The sequence below is a fragment of the Leptodactylus fuscus genome, chromosome 3, assembly GCF_031893055.1.
Source record: "Leptodactylus fuscus isolate aLepFus1 chromosome 3, aLepFus1.hap2, whole genome shotgun sequence".
In the NCBI taxonomy this organism is placed as follows: domain Eukaryota; kingdom Metazoa; phylum Chordata; class Amphibia; order Anura; family Leptodactylidae; genus Leptodactylus; species Leptodactylus fuscus.
Window position 1 is genome coordinate 137033603 of NC_134267.1, and position 10949 is coordinate 137044551.

A 10949-nucleotide genomic window follows, 5' to 3' on the forward strand; every position below is an offset into this window, starting at 1 on the left:
CAGTGCTGCGATAGAACTCATTTGAATACCGACAAACTGATTTTTCACCGAACGGTGGGCCGGAGATGACTTATAAAGGTAGGAGACGAATAGCCTTTCTTAAGGCTATTCCAACATGTCAAATAGAAAAAAAAAAAGTGTTCATGATGTAGCCAAAATTACATATTACCGGTATTCTATGTTTTGGTAAGTTTATATGGTTTTATTTACATTTTAAACCCTTATGAAAAATCCAAAACTCTGCAAGAAAAAAAAAAACTTCTATGAAAAGGATGCATAGGGTGTCTTAATTATGGGGCCAGACATACTATTTAGTTATACTATTTGGGGAAAATGTCTATTGCTGTGATCAGAGGCGAAACAACGACTAAACAGTGGTTCTGTACAATTTTTTTTTTTTCTTCCCACTACGACATTCACTGTATAGCAAAAATATTTTTATGAGTTTGTAGACCGGGTGTTTTCGAACACAGGGATACTTAAGGTGAATGTGTTTCACAGTCATTTTTTTCCTTTTATATTTTTAATTTTTTTTTTTTTTTTTTTATTTTTTTTTAACCCAGCGTGTCTGATCACAAATGCTATTGCATTGCAAAATACCAGCACGTCTATTACAGGCTGCATAGAGCAGCCTGTAGTAAAGGTAATGCTTAGACAAACCTGAGAGCCATTAATAGGCTCACAGTTGTCATGGCAATGGATCGACAGTATTGTAGATCCTCCCCAAAGTGGCGGCGCCAATGGTCAGCTTTGACCAAGGTGAGCACTGATCATGGGCATTAGCACTGGGTCTTTGTTGTATAATACAGCAAAGACCCAGCAGCTATTGCAGCCACTCAGCTCCTGAGCATCTGCAATATTTAAATACCCAACATCCTCTGTAATAGTACGGGGATAGTAGAAAGGGGTTAACACCCATTTTCAATGTTCATGTGAATAAGGCCCAGGTCCACACAGGTCAGGTCTACTGCTAAAAACAGAAACATTTTTTCAGCAGTGATTCCTGGGCAGCTGTCCTGTCTTTCAACCTTTGCATTGCAAAGTCAAATATACAGCAAAACATACATATTGCATGTTCAAGACCCGCAGCACAAGACACTTTACTCTGCAGGTTTTTTTTGTTTTGTTTTGTCTGTAATGTGTGGATAGGATTTGTTTGAGGCCCATTTCCTACACTGCTAACTTTATATCACAGTGGGTTTGCTGCTGGTGATTTCAATTACACCGAAAATATCTGGCTGTCATTGGCCAACTGTAACTAACTTTTTGCAGCATCTACATGTCAGATTTTGTAATATTAATACGCTGCATCCCTGTTCTTCCTACGGGTGGAAGTTCATGAGGTGAAATCTCCAAAGTAGTTATGTCATACTCAGCGCCGCACCTCCCATGAGGCAACCTGAAGCGACCGCTTCAGGCGGCGCTATGTAAGGACCCCAGGGAGGGCGGCATTTTTGATTACCTAAGCCAGTCCAGGACAAGCTGTCCTGGACTGGCTTAGCACCGAGCGGTGGTTTGGGGAGGCCACTGGAGCAGCGCTGCTCCAGCAGCCTCCCCTCATGCTCAGGCAGAGAGCAGGTCATCTCCGTGCCTGCTCTCTGCCTGAGAACGGCGCTAAGCCCCGCCCCCTTCATACGGCCACACCCCCTTCCCTCGGCCACGCCCCTTCACTCCGCCCCCTCCTCCGGGGGGGGGGGCGGCTTTCTGTAGTCCGCCTCGGGCGGCAAAAGGGGTAGGTTCACCCCTGGTCATACTGTTAGGGGCTTAGGCCTAGTTCACAACTGTTTTCGGTATTCTGCTTGGGGAGTCTGCTTGGAGACCCCCTGAACGGAATACCAAATGCATTGACAAATGGAGAGCAATGGAAGCACGTGGATCCCATAGACTATAATAGGGTCCGTGTGTTTTCAACGTGGTGTCCGCATGAGTCATGCAGAGAGGAAAGTGGTTCATGAAGTACTTTTCTCTCCGCATTTTCCGTGCGGAAAACACAGGGACCCCATTATAGCCTATGGGGTCTGGGTGCTTTCATAAGCTCACTGCTTTTCAATTAGTTTGGTATTCTGTTCGGGGGGGGGGTTATCAAGCGGACTTGCCGAACTGAATACCGAACACAGATATGAACCAGGCCTTAGCTAAAATGGAGGCAAAAGGTAGCAATCACTACTAGCCCTGTAGCCTCTAGGGGCCCAAAGGCTTCTTTACAATATAAGAGGACAACAGTATTATATATAGCACATGGTAAGTGACAGATTTTGCTCAAGAGCGATAAATTACACATTTAAAAGTTGTCTATGATTAGAAAATCTCTTTAATAATGATTGTCAGATGTTGCATATTCCTTACAGCATTGTAGAAATAAGAAAAATGCGCAACATATTTGCATTTTTTTTTTTACTTCGCACCATTTTTAGGTAACATTTATGATTTAGCATGTTAAAATGTGTTTGTCATATACATTCGGCATCAAAATGACACCGACTCAGAAGTCCTCATGTAGACATTGCTATACTTTACAATAAACTTTCAACCAATATAGTTTGAGCCATGAACAAGAAAACAGCTCTATACGAAAATATTTAATATCGGATTGTATATTTCGGCAGCATTTTGCCTCTGTCTCAAAATGTTAAACATTACAACAAATGTGCTTGATGTGCAAGATGATCCCTGTCCTAGCTAGAAGCAGCTCTGCACTTCCCCCAACACCTGTTCCAATATAGAATGCAGACCAGAATAGAGCTCCCAATATAAACAAGGCCGCTGAAATACTCCACACTTCCTAAAAACCGTTCAATTAGAGACTGCATGTGAACCTATGTCCAATTTCATCCTGAACATTGTAACACATTTACTCCTGGCTGAGATTTCTGCATATTTTTTTAATCTCAAGGGTCAAGAAGGGACACATTTTCAGAATTAGGCTCCATTCACACTATTAATACAATTTACTGCAACATAGTTTCATGCCAAATGGTCATCAGATATGACATCTATCTGCCCTTAGCATCACACACTAGGGGCTAAAACAAATAACAGATGAGAAAAAATGTGTTTCTAGAACTATTACTGCTACGGTGAACAAAGTATTAGGTCTGATGCACATGACTGGAGTGATTTGTGGATACCTGGAAATAAGCAGGTGCTGGTTTTCTGCAGACTCTGTCTATAAAATAGATGAGACTAACCCAGAAAAATGGACAGGAATAAGACTGGTTTCATGTTTCGCAGCTCAGTTCTACAGCCTATATGCAGCGGACACAGAAATGAATGGATACATATAGAATTCCTAATTATGGATGTGTAATTACAAATAGTATACAGGAAACAGTAATGTGTTAGGTAATCACTAACGAAGCAATGACCTGCTGCAGGAACATAACCCTACTAAACAGAATGGGGAATGTCTAAAACCAAGTACTTCATTGTAAAGGGAAACTTTTATTTTTTATTATTACTAATTTATTCTTAGCTTTTTAGAATATCATGTAATGCCATTGATACCTTTTTAGGATCCTGTGTGTGTCCAAGTCGATCTTTTAGTTGCTGGACTCTGTGCACAATGCTCTGAGAGTCCATCTTTGCAGACAGAGGTTGCTTGCAGTGTCTTACTATTCATTGGAGTCTGAGATCACAAATGACATCACTTTACCATGTGATTGCCTAAATCACATGCTACGGACAATCATGTGACCTTGTAATCTCATGGATTAGTATATGGTACTGTTTAGTATCAATAAAACAAAATAACTTGAAATGAATTTAAACTGGCCATACACTTTAGGTCATGTGATCATCTGAACAATCCCGCTATCAATAGTAACAATATTGGTCAGTTGGTCAGTTTAGCGGTCAGCAACCTTCCAGTTACTGTGAAACTACAACTTCTAGCATGTTCCATTCACTTCTATAGAAGTTCAAAGAACAACAGAAAAAAATATGTATGCTTGGAGTTGTAGTTGCTGAAGAATAAAAATAGTTGTTTAAAAATAAATTAAAAAAAATAAGTCTAGGTTCACATTTCCGTTTGGGGGGTCCACTCGAAAAAGCGGTTACCCGCGGAAACCCTGTAGACTATAATGGGGTCCACTGAGTTTCCGCCCAGGTTCCGCCCAAAAAGGGCAAAAAATGCGGAGAGAAAAGCTCTCTGCATTTTTCAAGCGGAATAGGGAACGGAATCCCACAGCGGAGAGCAGGTGCGGGTGTGAACATAGCCTTAATCCGTGCAAGTCAGCTGATTAGGCTGGGTTCACACCACCATTGAATTCCATTAGGAAGGTGTCTTTAAAAAAAAAAAAACACCACCTATCATAACAGACACTAACTGATGTTAGAGTTTCCGTTTTTCTAACTGATCCATTCAATGGATCAATGAAAAAAATGAACATCACTAGCATCAGTTAGGCCGGGTTCACACGATGTATTTTGGCACGTAATGGGGAACGTAGACGCTGTGGGAGCTTTTGTGGGTCGTATACGCTCTCATTGTTTTTAATGGGAGCCGGTACCGTATACGCGGCACTATTTTGCGGCGTGTACGCTCCGGCATGAGCAGAGCTTGCCGTATACGCCGGCACTCCCCATTCACTTCAATGGGACTGCACGGAGTGAAAGAAGCAGCCCATTCATTTCTATGGGGAGCGCTCGTATCCCCGCTCCCATAGAAATGAATGGAGCTGCTTTAGACGCCGCTTATTCTGAACGTGTTTTACGTTCAGAATAAGCTAGCGTTTACTCAGTGTGAATGCACCCTTAAGGAGTTTTTTAGGCAAGAGTTTACAATTTTTTTTCATTAAATGCATACTGCTGTTCTAACAACTAAGCACCGATACCACCTGTGCAAAAAACACATAACTCCATTTGTTTGTTGTTTACTCAATATACAGTCTAGTCTGTACTAATCAGAAAAAAAACTTGCAATTTCACAGATTGTTTTTTCTGCTCTGATGACCAAATACACTGTGTGATGGAGCATTATTAATCTGAAAAAAATATTCATTGCTTAAGCTTTTTTATGTGCAACTATGCAACAAATAATTGTTGTCATTTCAGCATCTTTTGGTCATTTGTTTGCTCTAATAAACAGTCTAGCCTATGCTAATTTGAAAAAAAAAACTCTGTTATGTGACTGGAACAAAACAGGGCAGGGAACAGACAAAAGGAGGGGGAGAAGTAAACACTTGTTTAAATTATAACAATTAGAACATGGGTGACAAAAGCAACACTGTTTCCGGTTATCATGGCATCGCCAGTATAAACAGGATTGTTGTACTTCCTCAGAATGAAAATTAAGTTTTTGAATATTTAGCTGGCTCATCTCAGTCATGGGATTATGTTACATTCAAGAGTGATGTGATCTTGAGTCAGGATTCTGTGCATACCTCCTCCTACATAACATGTAATTTACAACAGTGGCTTTCTGGACTATCAGACATGTCTCCTTTGCATTCTTCACTTACACAGAGATCACTGGTAGTGATATGACTATTTTTCCTAGTTAGAGCAGTCGTCCCCCTCTTTTTAATGATCTGGATGAGAACAGTCATTATTGTTTGCAAGCAGAGGAGGAAGATATGGCTGTTGGTGGTGGAGGTAGAAGTAGCAGGGGTGTAGTATTACTACTGGTAGACATTCTGATAGGACATCTAGGGTGATGTGTCAGAAAAAAATGTGGGAGGATGACTTTGCTGATAATAATTTTTTTGCGGATAGGACTTTACAACTGGGTCAGAGTGACATCAGATGAAGAGAGTGGTGGCAGTGGGGATAGTAACAATTCCAGCCATTGTGCAGGCCCAACATCCAAAAAGCCTGCTAGGATCAAACCTAGGGAAAGCTTGCAGGGTGAGGCTAGTGGCACTGGTAGTGGTAGTGACAGACATGTTTCAGCACATGGGAAATGTTTCCACACATGGGAATTTTTTGTACATTGCCAAACAATAATTCATAGCAATGTGCAAGATCTGCAAACAGAAACTTACCTGTGGCCATGTGGGAACAAATCTCTATGCATGAATGACATCTATACGTACTCTCATGAAAAGGCATCACTCTCTTTTTTGAAAAATAGACTTGATAGTGACAGTGGCACTGGCATGGGAAAGTGAGCAAGGCTTCCTTGTAGGCTGACCACATCTAGATCTAGCACATGGTCCTCGTTATCATCATCATCATCATCATCAACAACTGTTTCTCTTACTCTTCCTCTTCCATGCCAATGACAGTTATCCATTAGGGAATGAGTGGTCAGGAAACAGCAGTATGTGCTAAGTTATCTGATAGTTGTGCAACTTAACTTGCAACTACAAAACAAAATCCCACACAACTAATGTAAATCTTAAAATCCTTTTTATCAAGGCTATTAAAAAATACAAAAAAAGTAAGAAAGAAGAGGAGAAAACACAGAGCCCCAGTCACAAAAAGCAATCAGTAGACAGTTAAGTATGCAATACATAAATCAAGATAGTAGAAATAAATTTGGTAGTAAAGCAAATGGCTACTATATATAGGATACAGGATAATGATGTTAGGAAAAAACAATATATAAACTAAGTCTGAGAGGTACATAGATCAAGAAAAAGAGAAATCGGCATCACTCCGCGGACGTAGATAAAAAAATTCCTTTAATCCATATAGTATAAACTTACAAAAACATCAAAAACAAAGACAAAAAGGAATGAAAAACATTAAAAAACGCCAACGCGTTTCGGGACGCACAGTCCCTTAATCATGGCATCCTTTTTCTTGATCCATTACCTTCGTTTGTTGGTCCACAAACTTATCGTGCACCCCGCCCAGGACTGATTATCATTCACGGTGAGCTCCAATAACTTTTTTACTAAACTATTGAGAGGTACATAAACCAGAATTGGGATAAATAGTGTAAGTATAAATATCCAAACTATATATAAGGATGGATACCACAATAAACAGCACATAAACCACTAATAGAAAAATAATAAAGCAATACAGACCAAATCTAGCTGATGAACCCCAAAGCACGTTTCGCTTAGATGGCTTTGTTAGGTTTCATTAACTTGCACCTGGCCAAACTGCTGGCAGTGTAGTCACTGCCAAACCAGTTAGTGGATTCCACTATGTTTTGCTGTGATTAAACATGTTCTTAGCCTTGATGGAGGATAATTAGCTGCCATTACTTCTCTAGGAAAGCTTTCCCTACTTTATATGGCCATGTGTCGGAGAACGTGGGCCTTTACTTTGTGTACGTCAGTCTGGAGAAAGGTGCACACCACCTTCGACACATGGAGCAACTATTATGAACAAGGACAATACATGGCTTTCACAGGCCATTGTGTCAATGCTTTGAGCATCAGCAGCTGCAGTCTAGAAATGTAGCAAGGACAGGTGCTAGTTCCATCCCAATTGTGGAGGCCCAGTTCCAACCTCAGGCAGGGCTCATCCATCTCTTCTGGATCCTCCTCTCTGGTCCATTTCCCACCACCATCTTTACCAGGGCAAGACATGGCTTTCACTTCAAAGTGTTACTTTAAGATATATCATTGGAGGCTCAAGAGGGAAGTGTGTCGACTTCCCAAGCCCTTTGAAGAAGCCACTAAGTTTATCAGTAGAGTTAACTGCAGCACCAGAGATGTGATACTTCTATTGTATATTTTACAGGAAACCCTTACACTCTTGAGAGACAGAAGAGGAGGAACAGTTTCCACCTCTTAGTCAACGTCATCACCCTGTGTTGATGGAAGAAGATGAATATCCAGGTCATCACGGAAGAGGACCTGTGACTCCTTTACTGGAAGAAAATTAGGAGGAAGAATCTCCCTTGGATGCAGAGGGGACCCTTGATGTGTCACAGACACAGCTAGGGGAGAAGTCTGACCATTATTTATTTCAACATGATGATGACAACAACCATGCTGGCCAAGAACACCAACCATGGCAGGCCCCAGGTCCAACACATACACTGACAAGCATGGAAGGCTGAATGCTCTGCTGCTTACACAACAATAAACCTATTATTAGCATCAAGCAGAGGGATTAGTACTGGATGACAGTGCTCTTAGACCCTCACTATTAAAACAAAATGGGGGAATTCTTCCCTGCTTCCCAAAGGGAGCAAGAATTAGAATATTATCAAGATAGATTGCGGGAGCATTTAGGGAGACCACAGCAACTGTCAGTTTCACGCGTCCCAGATAGCTTCTTCCTTCTCCCAGTCCACGTCACCCAGCGAGCACTCAACCTCCTCTGCAAGTGCCACAAGTGTCAGGAGAAGTATGAAAAGGAATATTAGCTGCCAAACCCAGTACAGTACCTGAAAGATGATGAACTAGAAATTTATCAGTTTGCAGCGTCAACCGAAACACAACAGACAACTGACACCCACAGCTGCACCAACAAATACAGTCACACCTAGAGTATACCTATATACCATGCAATTCTGGGCAAGTAGGTCAGAGCAGTGGAAGTAGCTGTTTGCAGTGGGAGTTTTATCTTGTCCAGGGTCAAGTGTAAAGGCCGAGAGGGTATTCATTGCTGCGGGTCTGTTCACAGTTAGAACAGAAAAAAATCACTTTTGTCAAAATATATCAGGCATGGATTTACAAACTCCTCCAGCTGATGCATCTGAAAAGTCGTGTCACTGTCTGACTTTATCATCATCTTCCATTTACTGTACCACTGCTGATACTGGCTGCTACTCCTAAACAGCTGCCACCACTGCCACCACATCGCAAGCCTGATCCATCACATTCCATAATATCATGCTGCTGTTGCCACAGTTTTGGTACAAAAAAAATATATTTCACATCTGCTCCCATCAATGAATAATTTTTTATGTTTTTTTTTTTTTTTTTGCGGAAAAGATAATTCTGCATCACTTTTTAACATGGTTCAAAGCCACAAATTTGGGCTGTGTCGGAATTGGGCTGTGTTAATTTAGGATGGCACTTGGATATTATTAATTTAAGGGCTCGTGCACACGGAGTATTTTAGCATAATACACGTGTATAGAATACACCTGTAAAAATAGCAGTCCCATTGACTTGAATGGAAATTTTTACACGTGTTAAAAAACGCGCCAAAAAACGCGACACATTTTTTGGCGCGTTTTTTTAACACGTGTAAAAATTTCTAACAGCCACTCTGCTCACTTGCCATACAGGGTTTAGCAGTGGGTTTAGGTAGTGCATATGGCACAGTGGGTGAGCAGCATGCCTCCTGATATGTTATTACCTTTAGCCGCCCTGTCTCGGTACCACTGGTCTGCAGGGGTCCTGATGGTGGTCCCCTAGAAACAATTCCGCTGGTGGGCCCTAGACATCCCAATCCTACACTGCAGCTCATTACCAGGCAGATGTTGTATTACTGTGGTGTGACTATAATGAGCTGCGCACTTGTGTATCATCACATGACCATGGACTGTATATCACATGACCATGGTCAGACTTTCATCCACTAGAGGTAAGCAGAATGAATGACAGCAAGCAGAGTTCTAGAAAACTGTGAGGAATTGATACAGAAAGTATATTGGAAAATTGTACAAGTTTTTATTATACAAACAATAACATTTATCTCTCAATATTTGTCTGAAAGTAGCCAACCCCTTTAACATAAGTATCAGTACCCACCACCTTCAGTGGAAGGGATCTGGGACGTCACAGCCAGTGAGGCGTTTAATTCAAGAAGACAGCCCAGCAGAAGGACTGGACCATGCTGGGAGGACACAGGAGCACCAGGGACAGATAAGTATAATTTATTTTTACTTTTTTTTACAGTTTCCCCAGCCTATTTTAAAAAAAAAATTTTTTTCCTGGACAATGTGTCAGCTACAAGTGGGGTATCTCGGATCATGAGATAATGATGCAGCACATATATCTTGGGGTCAGGCAGTTTTAGCCCATGTAACTGCATATGCATGAGGAGTAGTCCCTGGTGGAATGTGATTCCTGTTCCTTAATCGTATAAGCTTGTATCCTATATATACATATATACTATGAAGCTGCCTCATGGGGCATTAATCTAATTAATCTGGCTACATAATAGACACTCTAGTCTGCTTTTCAACCCACTGGAATGAATGAATGAATGAATGAATGAATGAATGAATGAATGAATGAATGACACTATTTTTGGATTAGTTTTGTATTCTGGGAAGTGGGATTTTGTAGTCATTGTAACATATTTAATAATAATAGTTAACTTTATAAATTGTTTTGGATAAACCAGTGAGGACCCTTAAATGTCTTGTTTTTATGTGAAGACTGGGAAAGCAAGTAATTCCAGACAGAGTTAGATTTATGTATTGTGTATGCTCCGGAATCAATGGAACAGCTCCCATTGTAAAATGCAATGAATTGGAACTGGTGGAGGTGGTGAAAGGTTCTCATTAGGTTAAGGCCCCACGTGTTAGGCAGCAGCAAAAAAGCTCTGTAGACTTTCTGCTTCAATTATACCTATAGGGAAACTGCCACGTTTCCGTAGAAATAATTGTGTGGATAGGATTAGCTAGAATCCATTTTGCAGGGACTGTTAAACACCACGTTTTTTTCTGCAGCATTTCCACCACAGCTAAGCCACAGCGTTTACGCCATGTAGGGCCCCTGGACTTAGGTAGCTTTTTGTCATTTTTCAGTATCTGTATGGTGGAACAGTATTATTGAGTCTCTCTATAGTATTATTCAATATTATTCTCAGCTAGGTAATGGGATTGAGTCACTATATGGTGGTAATATTTAGTCATGGTGTGGAAGTGTTAATTGATCCTTATATAGTGGTATCATCTGGTCACGTTAGAATTTATGTTTGTGACAAGCAGTGGTGTAACTGCATACATACATAACCTGAATTAATCTAATGGGGTTTTTCAGGACTTAGATTTTGACAACTTGTTGCTGAAAGATGGGTCATCGACACCTGCCCCCTCTACAATCAGCAGGGAGCCGTGGTGCAGAAAGCTTCACAATATACTGAAT

At 41.0% G+C, this 10949-nt stretch overlaps 1 protein-coding gene across 1 annotated transcript in view; it reads right to left on the reverse strand.

Annotated features, from left to right (window-relative positions):
• LOC142197794 (elongin-A-like) overlaps nucleotides 1–3579 on the reverse strand; it is a 45465-nt gene extending 41886 nt beyond the window's left edge. Inside the window, exon 1 of the mRNA XM_075268383.1 lies at nucleotides 3505–3579. Coding sequence (XP_075124484.1) covers nucleotides 3505–3579 — 75 coding nt within the window. The remainder of the gene's footprint in view (nucleotides 1–3504) is intronic.
• Between the last annotated feature and the right edge of the window lie 7370 nt (nucleotides 3580–10949).